The 19,418-nt window shown below is 41.9% G+C and overlaps 1 protein-coding gene across 10 annotated transcripts in view; it reads left to right on the top strand.

The window, feature by feature from the left end:
• Positions 1–19,418, top strand: part of MUC13 (mucin 13, cell surface associated) — a 34,250-nt gene that overhangs the window by 8,373 nt on the left and 6,459 nt on the right. Inside the window, exons 2-17 of one of the 10 annotated variants that reach the window (XM_073304695.2) lie at positions 238–291; positions 531–584; positions 824–877; positions 1,117–1,170; positions 1,410–1,463; positions 1,703–1,756; positions 1,996–2,049; positions 2,289–2,342; positions 4,548–4,583; positions 7,328–7,450; positions 9,281–9,387; positions 11,963–12,021; positions 13,199–13,368; positions 15,917–16,042; positions 17,290–17,404; positions 18,320–18,357. In XM_073304695.2, coding sequence (XP_073160796.2) covers positions 238–291; positions 531–584; positions 824–877; positions 1,117–1,170; positions 1,410–1,463; positions 1,703–1,756; positions 1,996–2,049; positions 2,289–2,342; positions 4,548–4,583; positions 7,328–7,450; positions 9,281–9,387; positions 11,963–12,021; positions 13,199–13,368; positions 15,917–16,042; positions 17,290–17,404; positions 18,320–18,357 — 1,206 coding nt within the window. The remainder of the gene's footprint in view (positions 1–237; positions 292–530; positions 585–823; positions 878–1,116; positions 1,171–1,409; positions 1,464–1,702; positions 1,757–1,995; positions 2,050–2,288; positions 2,343–4,547; positions 4,584–7,327; positions 7,451–9,280; positions 9,388–11,962; positions 12,022–13,198; positions 13,369–15,916; positions 16,043–17,289; positions 17,405–18,319; positions 18,358–19,418) is intronic. The other 9 variants (XM_073304696.2, XM_073304697.2, XM_073304698.2 and 6 more) reach the window with 9 other exon arrangements.

Raw genomic sequence — 19,418 nt, 5'->3', positions numbered from 1 at the left:
ATTTTTGATTTTTAGTGCAGAATGCCCCCAGGAGTATAATATGAGAACATTCAATGTATATGTTAATATTTGGGACATTACCATAACAAACGGTCAAGAACAGCACATCTTCCTTTTGCAAGGAAGTTAAAACCTTCATGTCAGTTCTCTGAGTTAGGGTCAGGTCTGATGTCCATATATATTTACTAGGATGTCATAGTGTGGTTTGCATTTAAAGATTTGTTTCTTATTTTACAGAAAGTACCACTACCCAGGGACCCACCACTACCCAGGCACCCATAACTACGACAGGTAAGCGGGAGGAATGGAGCTGATTGATAAGTATATATCTTAAAATCATAATCAAAAATATTTTGCTACAGAAAAGAATTGTAAAATATAACTGAGAATGATGATGATTTAATTGTGAAGACTCAACGGAGTAGCTGACGTCAATTTCAAATTTAGTCAGGTCAGGTCTAATGTCTATATATATTTACTAGGATGCCATAGTGTGGCTTGCATTTAAAGATTTGTTTCTTATTTTACAGAAAGTACCACTACCCAGGGACCCACCGCTACCCAGGCACCCATAACTACGACAGGTAAGCGGGAGGAATGGAGCTGATTGATAAGTATATATCTTAAAATCATAATCAAAAATATTTTGCTACAGAAAAGAATTGTAAAATATAACTGAGAATGATGATGATTTAATTGTGAAGACTCAACGGAGTAGCTGATGTCAATTTCAAATTTAGTCAGGTCAGGTCTAATGTCTATATATATTTACTAGGATGCCATAGTGTGGTTTGCATTTAAAGATTTGTTTCTTATTTTACAGAAAGTACCACTACCCAGGGACCCACCACTACCCAGGCACCCATAACTACGACAGGTAAGCGGGAGGAATGGAGCTGATTGATAAGTATATATCTTAAAATCATAATCAAAAATATTTTGCTACAGAAAAGAATTGTAAAATATAACTGAGAACGATGATGATTTAATGGTGAAGACTCAACGGAGTAGCTGACGTCAATTTCAAATTTAGTCAGGTCAGGTCTAATGTCTATATATATTTACTAGGATGCCATAGTGTGGCTTGCATTTAAAGATTTGTTTCTTATTTTACAGAAAGTACCACTACCCAGGGACCCACCGCTACTCAGGCACCCATAACTACGACAGGTAAGCGGGAGGAATGGAGCTGATTGATAAGTATATATCTTAAAATCATAATCAAAAATATTTTGCTACAGAAAAGAATTGTAAAATATAACTGAGAATGATGATGATTTAATTGTGAAGACTCAACGGAGTAGCTGATGTCAATTTCAAATTTAGTCAGGTCAGGTCTAATGTCTATATATATTTACTAGGATGCCATAGTGTGGTTTGCATTTAAAGATTTGTTTCTTATTTTACAGAAAGTACCACTACCCAGGGACCCACCACTACCCAGGCACCCATAACTACGACAGGTAAGCGGGAGGAATGGAGCTGATTGATAAGTATATATCTTAAAATCATAATCAAAAATATTTTGCTACAGAAAAGAATTGTAAAATATAACTGAGAACGATGATGATTTAATGGTGAAGACTCAACGGAGTAGCTGACGTCAATTTCAAATTTAGTCAGGTCAGGTCTAATGTCTATATATATTTACTAGGATGCCATAGTGTGGCTTGCATTTAAAGATTTGTTTCTTATTTTACAGAAAGTACCACTACCCAGGGACCCACCGCTACTCAGGCACCCATAACTACGACAGGTAAGCGGGAGGAATGGAGCTGATTGATAAGTATATATCTTAAAATCATAATCAAAAATATTTTGCTACAGAAAAGAATTGTAAAATATAACTGAGAATGATGATGATTTAATTGTGAAGACTCAACGGAGTAGCTGATGTCAATTTCAAATTTAGTCAGGTCAGGTCTAATGTCTATATATATTTACTAGGATGCCATAGTGTGGTTTGCATTTAAAGATTTGTTTCTTATTTTACAGAAAGTACCACTACCCAGGGACCCACCACTACCCAGGCACCCATAACTACGACAGGTAAGCGGGAGGAATGGAGCTGATTGATAAGTATATATCTTAAAATCATAATCAAAAATATTTTGCTACAGAAAAGAATTGTAAAATATAACTGAGAACGATGATGATTTAATGGTGAAGACTCAACGGAGTAGCTGACGTCAATTTCAAATTTAGTCAGGTCAGGTCTAATGTCTATATATATTTACTAGGATGCCATAGTGTGGCTTGCATTTAAAGATTTGTTTCTTATTTTACAGAAAGTACCACTACCCAGGGACCCACCACTACCCAGGCACCCATAACTATGACAGGTAAGCGGGAAGAATGGAGCTGATTGATAAGTATATATCTTAAAATCATAATCAAAAATACTTTGCTACAGAAAAGAATTGTAAAATATAACTGATAAAGATGATGATTTAATTGTGAAGCTCAACGGAGTAGCTGACATCAATTTCAAATTTAGTCAGTTTATAATGGGTGTTTAAAGGAAGCTTTCAAGTCCTCCATTTTCGTCCCGTCTAGCAGTGGGACACTGTTAGCCGACGGCCAAGGATGTTTGGTGAGGTGCCAGCTATGCCCGTTTATACCATCCGTGACTTTAACCGCTAGGACGCACTGTCCCTTCGCGGCGGGCAGCCCGGGCTAGGCTGACGGATGCCCCAAGGTCCTAACCACCCGTGACTTTAACTGCTAGAGCTCAGAGCTCCTTCGCAGCGGGCAGTCAATACTGACTGACAGGTGCCCCAATGGCAGCACTAAGAGCCTCTCCACACCCGTGACTTTAACTGCTAGAGCTCAGAGCTCCTTCGCAGCGGGCAGCCAGGATTGACTGACAGGTGCCCCAAGAGTTTGCCCCGTGGAGGCGGCACAACTCAACGCTAGGCTCTTAGTACTCTCACCTAATGGCCAGGCTTTAGAGCCAAAACGGCTGAGGTTCTTTAATTGTGTTGGCTGCTTTACAGTAAACCAGAGAAAACAAGTCAGGCTTATGCATAAATGGTTACCAAAATTTATTAAGCTAGATTCTAATCATGTGGTTACAAAATTGCTAGTGCCTACTTATTTAAATGTAGAGATGTTACACACACAAACAAGTTACAAAACTGAAGCCACAATCCCAAAGAAAGAAAACAAAATATAGAGCTCTATTTCAAAATATGTGTACACTAAAGATAGGAGATCAGGTGTGGGTGCTTCTTACCCTCCTTGCATCTCTCGATTCCAGCGGTGCCAAGCCAGGATCGGTCACTCAATTCCGCGGAAAGACGAATAAGGGACAAGGCGTAGGGACCCTCTTAGCTGCAGAAGCCTTGGGAGGCTGTCACTTATCTGACCAGCAGATAGATAGTGAAAAGCACTCAAAAATCATGGTGCTGTAGGTCCCCTACTTATACCTCTGTACTCCTTTATTCTCTTTCTCCTTTCTTATGCCAAATTGAGGCTGGTCTGTCGGGGTGACGCCAGCTTTCACAAGAGTAGTTTACACTTGCAAAGGAGAGAAACAATAAGTGTCGACTACTGGACATTTCTTTTATCAGGGTAAATATTTTCCCAACTAGGATGTTGGTGTGTGTGCATCACGCTATTTAGTTGGGGCTAAGAGCCATGTCTGTCACAGGGCCTCTGCCTGCTGTGAGCTTAATCCTTGTATCTGTTCCCAGAGGCACATTGTAGCAGCACACCTGTGCTTTCACAGCTTCAAAGGCTGTGCTGGAATATATGTTAAGTGCCCTGTTCCTGCTTCCTCCTGTGTTTCCAGCAATGCTGGTCTGAGGGGGGGGGGGGCTGACTGTCTGGCTACAGACACCCATACAAAGAATGGGGGTGGAACTGATTGTCTGACTCTACAGGGGAATCATTGCCACAGGCTAGGCACAAAGTGTTATCAACTGCCCAAAGTAAAGAAACTGACTACACAGAGAAAAATAGGGCTTTTTCCTCTAATCCAGGGGTGGGCAAACTTTTTGGCCTGAGGGCCACATCGGGTTTCAGAAATGGTATGGAGGGCTGGTTAGGGGAGGCTGTGCCAGGCTGTGCCTCTGCTCCCCCTTGCTTCTCGCCCCTTGACGCCCCCCCCCGGGACTCCTGCCCCATCCAACCTCCCCTGTTCCCTGACATCCCCACCCAGGACCCTCCCCCCCGCCCCCTGTTCCCGACCTCCCCTGGAATCCCTGCCCCTGACTGCCCCCCACCACCCCATCCACTGCCCCCTCCTTCCTGACTGCCCCCCAGAACCCCTGCCCCCCCCAACACAGACTAATCACAAGGTGTTGTCAAATGAAAAAGGCAACAAACTGACTAAATAGAGGAAAAACAGTTTTTCCTCCAATCTCTCTGTTATTGCCATTTTGCAGATGCAGCAGCGAATAAGTTTCCAGATAGAAGAGAGATTTTTAAGTAGATACAATTTCCTTTAAAAAATCAGTTTGATTTGGATGGGTAGTTGTAGAAAACTAGGTTGTTGAAAAATAATTATCTGAGGTTTGCATTGTAAGATGTTCATTCTTTTACAGGAGATACCTCTGCTACACAATCTGCATCTTCTACAGGTAAGAGATTGAATGGAATGGAAGTGACATCATACATACAAAAACTCTACACTCTAATTGCACAAAACCAAAAACCTCTGCTGCCCCGGCTTCCCTGAGGCCATGCCCACACTGACTCCATCCCCCTCCCTCCATCGCTCACTCTCCCCCACCCTGCCTAACTTTCATTGGGCTGGGGTAGGGGGCTGGGGTGCAGGAGGGGGTGCAGACTCCGGGAGGGGGCTCAGGGCTGGGATACAGGCTCTGAGAGGGAGGAGTGCAGAAGGGGGTTCCAACCTTGAGCAGGGGTTTGGGGTGCGGGAGGGCATTCTGACCTGGGGCAGGAGGTTCAGGGTGCAGGCTCCAGCCAGGTGGCGCTTACCTTGGGCAGCTCCCAGTCAGTTCATAAAAGTTGTTTAAAAGAAGCTTCAGGTCCTCTCTTTCCATCACCCTCTAGCAATGGGACACCCATACATAGAATTGCCTGGCTCTACAGGGGAAACACTGACAGACTAGTCACAAAGTGTTGTCAAATGAAAAAGGAAACAAACTGACTAAAGAAAGAAAAACAGGTTTTTCCTCCAATCTCTCTCAGTTATTACCATCTTGTAGCTACTGCAGCTAACAAGTTTATGATGTGGCCCTCTTGTGCATATGCATTACAATACAGTCTTTCAGAGTAACAGCCGTGTTAGTCTGTATTCGCAAAAAGAAAAGGAGGACTTGTGGCACCTTAGAGACTAACCAATTTATTAGAGCTGTAGCTCACGAAAGCTTATGCTCTAATAAATTGGTTAGTCTCTAAGGTGCCACAAGTCCTCCTTTTCTTTTTGCGAATACAGTCTTTGTTACATGATCACTAATATTTTTTCCACAAGACCCTGGCCTCACATTCCCAGACCAGGTCCATCACATGCACTTAGTATCAAGACTGTGTTGTGAATGGGGCTGTTGGCTGTGGGACCCACATTTGTTTACAGGCCTCTTTGGACCTCATTAGAAAGGATGATCTTGTCGTTAAAATGGTTGAATTAGCCTCCTGGAGAATCGAATTCTATCCCTGCCTCTGCCACAGAGTTCTAGGGTGATGCTGGTCAAGTCCCTTAAACCACATTTTTTTACTGGTGTCTGCTAACTGTGTGTGCTGTATTTTATAGGTCGCATTTGCAGAAATGCACTCACCTGCTCATAAAATGGCAACTGAAGTGAATGGGAGCTGTGCATTGAGAATATCGAGTGGTATAAAACGGCCAAGCACTCTAAAATGATGTTGGAGGATGTTGTGAAGGCCAAGACTGTAATAGGGTTAAAAAAAGAACTCGATGAATTCATGGAGGAGAGGTCCATCAATGGCTATTAGCCAAGATGGGCAGGGATAGTGTCCCTAGCCTCAGTTTGCCAGAAGCTGAGAATGAGCAATGGGAGATGGATCACTTGGTGATTACCTGTTCTGTTCATTCCCTTTGGGGCACATGGCGTTGGCCACTGTCGGAAGACAGGATATTGGGCTAGATGGACCTTTGGTCTGACCCAGTATGGCCGTCCTTATGCTCTTATGTTCTTATGAAAAATCAGGCCCTTAGTGTCTGAAGCTGAGCACTCAACATTAGTGGACACTTTTGGCCTTAATCTCCTTGTGCCTCAGTTCCTCATTGGTAAAATGGGATAATAATATGTCCCTACTCTGCAGGAGTGATGGAAGGTAAGGTCTTTAGAGTTTATGAAGCACTCAGATATAATAGTGATGAGTGCCATAGAGATGCCCATGAGGAAATTAATAATTCTATATTTAGAGCAGGGAATGAATATTGTGCAGGAAATATCACCTGGGCCACACTCTCAGTGTAAAAAGTAATAGTAACAGTCATCTGTGCAGTGAGCACCATCCATCCTGTGCACTGAGTGAGGCAGGGGTCTTGTGGAAAAAATAGTATGTGATCATGCAATTAAAAACTGTATTGTAATGCATATGCACTAAGGGGCTAAATTAAGGTTGCACAGGCAACCTTAATTGTGGAATTTCCTATCTTTTCAGTGCGCGCGTGCACTCACTCACACACACACACACACACACACACACACACACACACACAGAGTAAAAGCTGTTTTATCCAGCACTTCACCAACTGGAAAGCTCTATTAACTGGTATTTCTGATCTTCATTGAAAGTCCGGTTTATAGTCGGGTTGGCGCGGGGCTGGCAGGGGTTTGGGGCATGAGCGGGGTGTGGCGTGCAGGCTGTGGGAGGAGTTTGGGTGGAGGAGGGAGCTTGGGGCACAGGAGCGGGTGCGGGGTGCCAGATGCGGGAGACACTCACTGCCTCCACCTGCAGCTCCCTTTGGCTGCAGTTCCCGGCTCATGGAAGCTGGGGACCAGTGCTCGGGGTGGGACAGGGGAAGTGCGCAGAGCTGCTTGCCAGGCCTCCACCTAGGAGCAGCTGGGACAGGTTGCTTAGAGTCCTTTTTGGCCTTGTTTGCTTAGAGGAAACTTAACAGTTTAGAATTTATTGCATATCATGATTCATCTGCGGCCTTACTGTTGCATACTGGGCCAGATCCTCAGATGGTGTAAACAGGCATAGCTCCATGGAAGTCAATGGAGTAACACCAACTCATACCAGCTGAGGATTTGGCCTACTGTCATAAGGCATGTTTAAGTGTGTGACTCTTCTCGAGGCATGACTAGTTTAACAGGAGGAAAACGAAAAAGCTTCCATCCTCCTGGTCTAGTGCATTGTTCAGCTGTGTCAATATCTTTCCTCTTAGAAGCACCTCTGGGCTGTGCAAATAAACCGTGTGGTGGCAATGCTAAGTGCATTAACCTATATCAAGGTTATATGTGCCAGTGCCCATATGGATACTACTATAGCACATCAAGATGTCAGGAAGGTGAGTTGGCTGCTGGTGATCTGTTTTCTTAATCCACTGCACAGACAATGGTGCATTTTCTATACTCATTCTAATTTTCTCAGTGAACATGTACATGGTCTGGGCAAGTCTCCTCCACTCTGACCCACACTGAGTAGCACTTTACTCTGCAAATAGTTCCCATTGGGTTGACCTGTTTTACCTCCTGAAGCATTATTGAAACAAAAGGATTTAACCCACTAGAAAAAACTGCACTCCCACAGGGCTAAGGGTGTGAATTAAATTACATGAAAAGCAGACGGAAACCCCGGGGTAAGTGAAAGCTAATGTTTATGGCCAAGACTAAAAAAGCAGGTGCCAAAAATAGGCTTCTAAAAAAATGGCCTTATTTTCCAAACTGGTGAGCACCCACCCAAGTCCTGCTGAAGTGGGACTGCATAGGAGCTGCTGGGTGCTCAGCATTTGGGGAAATTAGGCCTCTTACTTAGGTGCCCAAAGGCTAGCTTTTCAAAGTTATTTAGGCACCTAGAGATGCAGATTGGCACCAAGCTGGATTTTCTGAAGTGCCTAAGCAGGTTAGGCACCTAACACCCATGATTTCAATCATTAGACACCTTTGGGCACACCAAGACCTTTGAAAATCTGCCCCAAAATCCATATGCCATAGAATCATAGGACTGGAGGGGACCTCAAGAGGTCATCTAATCCAGTCCCCTGCACTCATGGCAGGGCTAAGTATTAGACAGTCCCTGACAGGTGTTTGTCTAACCTGCTCTTAAAAAATTTCCAATGATGGAGATTCCACAACCTCCCCTGGCAATTTATTCCAGTGCTTACCCACCCTGACAGTTGGAAAGTTTTTCCTAATGTCCAAACTAAGCCACCCCTGCTGCAAATTAAGCCCATTGCTTCTTGTCCTATCCGCTGAGGATAAGGTTAATTTTTCTTCCTCCTCCTTGTAACAACTTTTTATGTACTTGAAAAATGTCCCCTGTGAGTCTTCTGTTCCCTCTTCATCCTCTCTTCTCCAGATTAAACAAACCCAGTTTTTTTCAATCTTCCCTCATAGGTCATGTTTTCTAGACCTTTAATCATTTTTGTTACTCTTCTCTGGACTTTCTCCGGTTTGTCCACATCTTTCCTGAAATGTGGTGCCCAGAACTGGACACAATACTCCAGTTGAGAAGTAATCAGTGCGGAGTAGAGTAGAAGAATTACTTCTCATGTCTTGCTTACAACACTCCTGCTAATACATCCCAGAATGATGTTTGCTTTTTTGGCAACAGTGTTACACTGTTCACTCATATTTAGCTTTTGATCCACTATCCAGATCATTTTGCATTTTAATCCTATCCTCCAAAGCACTTTGAACCCCTCCCAGCTTGGTATCCTCTGCAAACTTTATAAGTGTACTCTGTGTGCCATTATCTAAATCACTGATGAAGATATTGAATAGAACCAGACCCAGAACTGATCCCTGGGGACCCCATGTTGACATCTACGCACCCATTCATGAAAATCTTGGCTTATGCCATTAAATGCGGTAATACTTGGACATATCCTGTTTTTGTTTGTGTTGAGCCACACTCATAGTTTAACATTATTTTAGTAGAAGAACCACATCAGTTTCTCTTACTTCCATGCCCACTGATAGCAGGGTTTAACCCTTTTTTGATAAGGGTTGGTTAAGTGAATACTTATCCCTCCCTGTCTCCTCCAATAGAAGAAAATTAGCAAATATAGATCTTATGCAGAGTTGCTTCTCATCTCTAAAACATGGATAACCCAACATTGTAACCCTGTTTATTACAAATGCAGTGTAATGAATTAATGTCTCTGCTTTATTTTTAGGAAAAGTATTCCCTGGACAGTTGACACTGAAAACACCGTATACCGACAGCATGGCACATGAAAACTCACCAGAGTATAAGCAATTATACAAAAATGTTACAGATTTTGTGAGTCATTTAAAAAAATTCTTCCATATATATTTAATCTTGAGATCTACTTCCTGGAATGAGATATGTGCAGGAAGATATGGGGCCTCAAAGTGGTGTCTTGGTCAGCATAACTTACACCTTCTTCAACCTCTGTCACGGGATATGCTACATCAGTCTAGACTCCTTTACATGACAGCCAAATTCTACCCTCAGAGATGTACACACATCATTCCTACTGAAGTCAGTGGAAGTTGCATGTATGTGTCGGAGATCAGAATTTGCCCCTAATTTGCTTACTTGCTTCCCTTATTAAAAAGTCCCATAGAATGTAAAACAAACAGACCCTATGACAGGGTGCTATCTCTTTAAGAGAAAGGCAGGCTGGATACCCTCTCCAAGGTATTAAAGAAGAGTTGGTGCAGGGAATGCAGTCTGGGGGCAGGCTGTGGTGAAGACAGGGCCTAGAGGCGGATAAGAAACTGAGTTTGACAGTACAGGTTGTGCCTGAAGTATTGTTCTCTTTCTTTCATAGATAAGAAACCAAAATTTGGCCTTGTATACTAGAGCTGGTCAACAAATGGGATTTCTGTCACACAGGAAATTCCAAGTGTGCAAGATTTTGTTTTGTTCCAAATTGGATCAAAACGTCGAACTTCAGAATTTCCCATGAAAGGGAAAATTCCCATTTGGGAACATATCAATGCTGCTGGCACCTGTCCCAGGTCTCCCTGTCCCCTTGCACTGCTTCTTCCTCCCGGCTGACTTAAGATGGCAGGGAGGTGGATGGAGAAACCCCCAAACTGGCGACAGGAGGAAGTCTGAGGTGGAGAGGGAACCCCCCCCAGGCTGATAGAAGGAAAAACTCCATCGCCATCTCCACTTTTTCCATTGCAGCTTTCATAGAAATCAACATGTTCCTGCAAAACATTTAAATTTTTTGACAAAACAGCATTTTCTGCTGGAAAACTGTTCAACTGGAAATTTGCTGACCAGCCTCTGTTGTGTGCCTTGAATCTGTACAGTTTTAAAGCTCTGGGCACCTATGTCCTAAGGCTGCTGTATCTGCACCCTTTTTTTAATTCAAATGTTTCTACAAGGAGGGTGGACAAATACATATTTATTTTCTTATTACAAATTCTGTACTTTTTGTAGGCCTCATGCCTTGATTGGAATAACTTGTACATCATAGTAAACATGATCCTACTCAGTGATAACTATTTGAACATCATCAGCAGGTTTGAGACAGTAATTCTCATTAATAAGAGTAAAAGTAAGTTACAGTTTTATACGGGAAAATGTATTCCTACCATATGAGCATAAGTAAAGGCCAGCATTTTCAGACATTGGTGCCTAAAGTTTAGATGTCTAAATATGGATTTAGGCACCTAAATAAGAGTCCTAATTTCCGTTCCATAAGTAGATGAATAGTATGAATGAGGGGAATGTTAAACACAATGTGCTTTTGTATAAACATTGAATGAAGTCTTGGAAGAGCTTTCCTGGGGAAGTGGGATATACTGGGTGATTATACTAATGTTCTTTAATGGACTATGATGATGGATTTGCTCATTATAAGAGTTGCTTCTTGGTGCCCCATGTCGCACTGATTGGTGAAGGGAGGAGAGATCTTCCCCTCCTGCTAAGAAACCTGTGTGAAGAGGTCTAGGAACAGAAGCCACTATGAGTTTCCCATTGTGGGATTTCCTCTGGGTACTTCAGCCAGAGAGATGGACTCTGTGTATGAGTGTACCCGCACACGCACATCCTTGTGCCATAAGAAGGGGGCTCAGCCACTGAACCTCCCAGAGTCGCATGAATATCTGTGATCTGCTGGAGGAACAGGAACATCTGTGGGCGGATGTGCCTCCCCACCGTCTCCTGGGCTCACTGTCCTGCACATGCTCTTTAGCTGTGAGCCTCCATTGGACTTGTGCTACCAAGGATTCCTCCATTATCCAATGCTTCTGAGAAACCTCCCCCTACCTTACGCGGGGGGCGGGGGGCGGGGAGGGAAGCTCCAGTGCACATGTTTGAGGGCTAGATGGGGAGGAGATGGAGGCACAGAAAAGTTACCACGGCTTGAGACTCCACTCACCGTTCGCAGCTTGCCAAGGCGGCAGGGCGGGAAATGATGTTCATCCTGAACCCACCCCACTGCCTCTGTCCCTGGTCTGCTCCTCACCATGGATATCAGAGGCCCAAGGATGCCCCTCCATAGTGTCATGGGGAACAGGGCTTTGGTTCCGCTGGGGAGGCTGAGTCCCCCTCTCCCTCTGTCCAAGCTGGATGAGGAAGATCTGTGCATAGAGGCATCCCTTTAAGTGTGGAGCCTGGGTGGATGGTGCACCCTACAATGTCTGTATGTAGTGGTCATTTATTATTATACTCAATTTTATGGCCCACTCCGGCACTCCTTGTTTAGGCAGAGCTCTCTTAGGAGCCAATACGAATTTGCCTGGACATGGCATGGGGAGCTCTGGGCCTTTGATTTCCCTAACTGGCTCTGAGAGACATGAACCCCACAAATTTCCCTTGCCTATTTTGTTCTGTGGTTTTACAAAGGTATAAACCAAATTCATTTTATCTTTCATAGTTCAACACAACTTTCAAAAATAAGACAGACTATGGAGAGACAATAATTGTGAATATAAGGTAAGTTCAGCAGCTCCTGTGTTTGCGTGTGTGTGTTTGTGATCTCTCTTTGTGTACATAGCATAGATACAGAACGCATCGCTCACATTGCTTTCTTAGTTTGCCCCATCTTATATACTGTCAATCCTCCTTTAATCAATTCAGATGAGCAATATGAAATGAACTCAGCTAAAGGAGGTTTCAGATCAGTGAGGATTTCTTGCTTTTGGGAATGTGGCCCACTTTGGAAAATACACATTTTAGCATCAGAAGTTTCAGACTCATCCTGTGTGTAGGGTGAGCTGAGACAATACCCCTTGTTGCACAGTAGAACCCCCTCTAGTAACAATGGGAGTTTTGCAAAAATACTGAGAGTAGAATATGGTATTGATGTGGTACGTAAATTTTTAGGGCCAGATTCCAAGAGCTTAACTTATGCTGAGTAGCACTTTACTCCATGGGTATTCCTATTGATAATAGCCAAAGGGATAAGACAAACATAGCATAAGACCCTGTTCATCATGAATATAGGTATCAGAATCTGGCCCTTAGTAAAGTTACTATTGTATTCAGCAGCATTAAGAGGGAAAAATGTTTGGGGCACATTTAGGACCACTCTGACTTCAGCCTTTTACTTATTTGTTCACGTACATATGCACTTAACACAATGTGCAAAAATTATTTGGGCAATTGTACACCCATGTTATTTGAAAATCTGGCTCTTGAAAGTGTAATGATTAGGGTTAAGAGTGAAAATCTCATCACAACAGGGACTGGATGCCTCAAGGAGTTACTAAGTAGGGTAGAGCATCGTAAACCTCTTGGTTACCAATTGACATGAGATCCAGGTTGGTGCAAATAACCAGTAGTCAGTGAATTTGTGATCTCAGTCTAATTTCTAGTGAGAAAATGACCATTTCATAAAATCCTGTTGCAACTCATTTGCATTCATTGGATCACGTGTTGGCAGAGCAGAGACTAAAGAATGGGATGTGGAGACTGAATGATCTTCACCCCCTCAAGATGTTATCACCGGGTGAGAACCAAGAGGCACCGCACAGTGGTATAATGTGTCTGTGGGCAAATCTGCTCTCGCTGCCTATGATATGCCTGTGTGATTGATTACAAAAATCTGTTGTTAAAGTAAATGTGGTTTTTATGGTACTTTCTACAATTACACTAGATTCTTATTTTTCAGACAAAGTTCAGCAAAATCTAAAATACAGATTAAAGCGGAGACCAGTGGAACTATCGTGACAATAAGCAACATGTTTGAAGTGACCACAGAATTAAACACTAGTGGTGTTGCTAGCCTCATAGAAGAAGCATTGAAAGTCCATTCCTATTTCAATAATGGCAGCTATCAAAGTAAGTACTACACTAAGAACACTGGCGGAGATTTTCCAAGCTGATGAGGACAAAGCTCTTTGAAACATACCCTCCATTAATTTTAATGAGTTATGTCTAAATCCCCTAATCTACTTTGAAAACTCAACCATTCATTGTAACTTTTTGTCTTTTTGAGACACAGACAATGTTATATTTGTATTTGGGAATAGAAGAGGAATATTCATTTCCAAAATGAATGTTTTTCTGAATGTTACAGTTTATGTAGCTAATGGGAGTATTATTATTTATGGTTTGTATTGTCATAGCACTTAGGAGCCATGGATCAGGAACCCATTGTACCAGCTGCGGGACAAACACAGAATAAAAATACAGTCCCTCTCTTTACACAGGACAAAAATAAAAGAAATATGACTCCTGTGTTTCTGAGTATAAGACAATCTCTTATTGGCGAGTGAGTAAGGAAAATTCCTTATTGTCTGATTATTCATAATTGTCCAGTAGGTGGGTTTCTTACCCCATCCTCGGAAGCATCTGGTATTGGCCACATTTAGGCCAGCATCCCAATTTAGGAAAATATTTAAGTAAATGCTTAACTTAAGCATGAGCTTAAGTGTTTTCTGAATAGGGACGGATTAAGCACATGCTTGAGCACATTCCTGAACTGGGGCCACAGTGACCAGGTACCGGACGAGATGTCTCACCAGTGTAATCCAGTATGGAAATTCTTACGTTACTAAAACAACCAACTCTTGCAGGAAAAGTGCATTAAAACTTAGAGCTGAACATCTTTTGTTACGTTTTGCACTTTCTCTACTATTTCCTGCAAAAGTATCATTAATTAAAAATCAGCAGAAGCTGGGACCAGTCAAAAAATGTTGACATTTTTCAAGGAAAAACAGACACAAGGTATTTTTTTCTAAAATGTTCGTGAAAAATGTTCACATTTTTAATGAACTCTGGCAAAAATAAAACTTGCACACCAGTGCCCTGATCCTGCTACTGAGCTCCATGCAAATGGACATCTGTGTCCATGCAGAGCTCGTGATGGGACAGGGCCTTAGGGCTCATTTGTACAGATGCCAAATCCCTTTGTCCTTAGCCAGTAAAGCACGAACGCATATGTTTAACTTTAAGCACATGAGTAATTCCATTGAGTTCACTGGGACTATTTTTGTACTTTATTGCCTTGCTAAAACAAGGCCAGCATATTTACCCAGTAATACTATTCACATGCTTAAAGTTAAGCATGTGCTTAAGTGCTTTGATAGATCAAGGTCAGATCACTGAGCGCCTTGCAGGATTAAGCCCATAGTTAGAAACTGAGCTGAATCTTTTGCTGAAAATTTGCGGGAGGGCTTAGAGGATGACCTAGTATGTGACTCAATTTTGCTGGAATTACAATAGCTTTGAACTCCTTGTGAGTCCTGGTGGATTAAGATTGCTTTGTAAAACTGAATCTTTAAAATCTACAATTCAGTCCCTTCTATTTATAGTCAATTATTAAATAATTTAAGATGCCTAATTATCTTCTCAAGAAGATTCCTTCTGTGCATGGGGTGTCTGAGCACTCTCAGTGCTGTAGCAGCAAGTTTGATATTTGAAGTTTGAGTCGGACAGAATATTTTATGCTAGTCCTTTTTTTTTTCTTTTTTTTTTTTTGAGGATGTAACATTCTAAATGGAAAAATTAAACTAAGATGTAAGTATGGCTTTATTAGTGCCATTTACTCATTTGTCATCACTTACAGCTGTGCAAATCAAACAGAGCCATAGCTTTTGGAACCAACTTGAAACAAAATCCTGATAGATTTCTTTTCAAAGTATCATTTTGAGGTTTATTTTCCTGAATCAATTTTAAATAATTTAAAACTATAGAAATTGCTATGCTAGTTTAGACAATCAAGTGAACCTAATGTCTCTGAGTGGTCAGTACCAAATACCTCAGAAAAAGATAGAACAACCTCCATAGTGGAAATTATTGAATAACCCATCCACAGGGGAAATTTTTTCTAACCCCAATCAATTGTAGAGTTCCTCTCCTATGCTGAGCTTCTATCCCAATTTCAAGTTATATATAAGTTGAACACTGTATGACATATTACTTATAAGCTCGGATCCTGCAAATACTTACATGTATGCTCAGCTTTACATCCATCAGTCGTCTCCACTAAAGCGCAACTCCCTGTATGGGAGGGCAGGGGGTGGATTGCATGTTTTTTAAAGGGGCTAAGGGAAGAAACCTTCACGAGAACTTTTTTCTGGGTGGCATTGGGGAAGGTTAGGCTGCTGGGAGGCAAATCAGGCCAGTTGTAGGCAGGGAGAGATGAGAGATCAGCACCTGTGATGGGAATGGTTCAGTTGCTGGGAAGGTCATCAATACTGTAAAGGTTAATTCAAGGTGACGGGGGGGTATTTGTACCCTAAATATAGCTTAAAATTGAATTCAGAAATACTAACTATACAGTACATAGGCTATTAAGCAGGCACACTACTTTGTATTAAAGGCTGCTGCTAATTATAGATTTTATTTTATGATCAGTCTTTGAAATATTTCATTTTGTTTTTAGAACTTTCACAATGTGACATTTATGGCTGTGATGAGGCAACTACTACGTGTGTGGACACTGATGGACTAACGTGTGAGTGCAAATCAGGATTGTCTAAGAAGAACAAAGAAGAAAAAACCTGTTCAGGTGAGAGCTTTATGACCATTATAAGCTCTTATAATGGGTTGGGCTTTCCTCTCCCCGCCTTCATTTCCCCTTGGTTGCACTCTGTGTCAGCACCATTTGAGAAAAAGGGATTTTCTCAGGTGCTGAGCATCTGCAGCTCTGAAAATTGGGCACTGAAGCCCTGATGAAACAGTGATCTTAAGCAGGTGCTTCACTTTAATCACATGAGTCATTCCATTCCAATTTAGCAACGCTCTTAAGCATGTGACTAATTTAAACCATCTGGGTATTGTGATTGAAATCACAGTATTGGTACCACATAGCCAGCTGAGCATTGGGTAGATAACCTATTCTCCTTGCAAATGGTTCAGGAGTCAATCCACCAGGGCTGCTGGGCTTGAAAAAATCTGGAGCCTGACTGTGCATACCAGCGGTTTACAAATAGCAGGTCTTTGTTATTTAACAGGACCTATTGAATAAATTGTCTCTTACTAGCATGCCTGTAGGACTCGGTGTTATTATTTTCCCTGACGGTTTGCAGATTTTCTTGGGGCCTATGAGGTTGGCCCATTGCCTCACCATGACCCAGAGCTAGCCAGCAGTCCAGCTACCCCTAATCCCCTTTCTAGGATTCAGCTGCCCTGCTGCCCACTGGGTTTTAGGGGTGGTATTGTAACTGTGCTGCACAAGACAGCGTTGCCAGCCCTAAGCATTCAACAATCATGAGGGGTTTTCAGAAGATAACAAATTTGGGGTTCTTATTTGCCTTTTGGTTTTGGAGCCTTTACCAGACATTCAGTTCATGTTTTCAAGCCTTTCTCCGTAACCACGAGTGCTAGAAACATGCTTTATTAACTGAGATTCTCATCTAATTAATTGATTCCAAGAGCTGAGCCTTTAAGAAAAACAGCAAATCTTGGAAAAATTCATGATAAAATCACAAGAGTTGGCAAGGCCACAGACTGGTGGGAACCAAGCAATGGTACTTTTTCTTCTGCTATTGTGCCTGTATTTAAGTTTCTTTTCTGTGTGTGTATTTCTATTAAAAGATCATTCGATAGCCCTTAAAGACATAACATAGCACAGAGGCAAATCAGAATTCTGTGAGTTTATAAGGGGACAGGAAATAAACAGGTGTATTTTGCCACCTTCTTTGTTAACTGAAAATGTAAATATTTGCATATTGAAGTATTAAGCCTCTATATCAGAATATCCATTTTCAGACTGTCTTTAAAACAACTCTCGGTTTTTTTCCATTGAAAATGTAGATTGTGATAACACATGTTCTGAAGAAGATCACATGCATTGTGTTACGGGTAAAAACAGCGCCCCAGTTTGCCAATGTCTTCCTAATTTCAAAAACAAAGATGGAAACTGCGTGAAGTGAGTACTCAGCTACTTCCTTTGTTCTATCAAGATAAGGCAACGTGGTATTTAAAACAGGATGGAGTTGACAATATTGCTTTTAGAATCACAGCCCTAAACTGCACAAATTAAATGACATTAAGTAACCAACAAAGACTGAGCTATACTGCTTCAAATTCATGGCAGAACTTCCATTGAGGTCCAGGGGAAGCACATGTGCTGACCAGTATAAGTCCTATGGTATTTTGCTTGGGTTTCCCTCTAGAGATGCTTCCTCCAGGACAGGGTTGAAACTCATTACTGGAGTAGTGTGGGGAAGCTATGCTACTACCCAGGCTGTACCTCTGGATAAACAGAGAACTTCTTCATTCTCTGTCAATCCAGCTGTTCCTATGACTGTTACATTCACCAGCAAAATTAATTCTGACACTAGCATAAGTTTTATTTCAAAATGGTAGCATTGGTATGAAAAGTGAGTCGCTGTCGGCACTCAGGTGCCCAAGAAAGACTATGACACACAAAGGCCAAGTTTTTCAGAAGTGGCTAGTGACTGTGAGTGCCTCCATTTTTGGGCACCCATCTTGAAACACCTATGGGGGCTTGATTTTCATAGACGGGTGCTCGGCACGTTCTGAAAATTAGCCCCTTTTAAGGTGTATCAAGTTGGGCACTTCAAAAATGGAGATATCCAAAATCAGTAGTCATGTCTGAAAATCTTGGATAAAGAAATTTTAGTTTAGAAAGGAAATTGGTGTTTCTCAACTGTTTCTTCTCACCCAAATCAACACAGAAACTACGTAGATTTAGAGATAAGATCACAAATATGAAACCCATCAATAAGAGAAGATGGTGGTGGGTGGGACTGTTCCATTGTTTCATGACCATCTACTGAACAGCATGAACTCAATTTCCATTTCTTTTACTATTGTTTAGGTGTGATGTGGGCTACTCTGGAGTAAACTGTAGCAACAGTGAGTACAAGAGTTTCTGATTTTTACTTATAGGAAAGATTTCCAGCAATGTTTTACTTGCAGAGCAGACCCTGCAATAGTAGAGTGAGCATTAGTAGCATATGGAGATGCAAACACACCATGTTAACAACAACACAAAGTTAGGGAAGGATGAGTTAAAAAGCGTGAGTCCTGTAGCCATGTGGCAGGAAGCATTATAGACACTAAGGCCAGAAGAAACCATTAGATTATCCAGTTTGATCTCCTTCTGGCCATAGAACACAGGCTATCGAATTGCATCCAATTATGCCTGCATTGAGCCCAATAACTTGTGTTTGGCTAGAGCACGTCTTTCAGAAAACCATCCAGTCTTGATCTGAAGGCATCAAGAGATGGAGAATCCATCACTTTCCTTGGTAGTTAATTTGTTCCAGTGATTAATCATGCTTCATGCCTTTTTTCTAGTTTGAATTTGTCTAGCTTTAACTTCATCCACTGGCTCTCATCATACCTTTCTCTACTACATTAAAGTGCCATTTAGTACCCCATATTTTCTCCTCAGGAAGGTATTTATACACTATGATTAAGTCACCTCTTGATCTTCTTTTTGATAGCTGAACAGATTGAGCTCCTTCATTCTTGTGAGTTTTATCTGCAAACTCTCCAATTTTTCAGCATCTTATAGGATAGGAAAATATTGTTGACAGAAATGTCCCCCTCATCCCTCTCAGAGGTTGTGCTGACAGTATCATCCTGTGTAGAGAGAAGTTTGCTGAAGAACTTGACACTTATGACTGTTTAATCACTGTGACTGGCTGGGGTCTAATTCAGTGCAGGGTGCATTTGCATGTGAATGTTTCAACTCCTCTTACCATCACTATATTCTTAAATTGGTATATGTTTAACCTGTGTGTGTATTCAACTCTAAGACCTCAAAACCTTTGCATGTTTTGCCTGAAAGTTTTTAGGGAAATGGCTAATAATAGTTTTAACACAGCACAGAGTAAAGCTGGCCAGGCATAAGCGTAAGTTATAAGAGGAAGAAATTTTTGACCCTGTTAAATGCTCTGCATGTATTTTGT

This window comes from Lepidochelys kempii, chromosome 11 (genome assembly GCF_965140285.1).
Source record: "Lepidochelys kempii isolate rLepKem1 chromosome 11, rLepKem1.hap1, whole genome shotgun sequence".
Taxonomy (NCBI): Eukaryota; Metazoa; Chordata; order Testudines; family Cheloniidae; genus Lepidochelys; species Lepidochelys kempii.
This window is presented reverse-complemented; position numbering and strand designations above follow the sequence as displayed.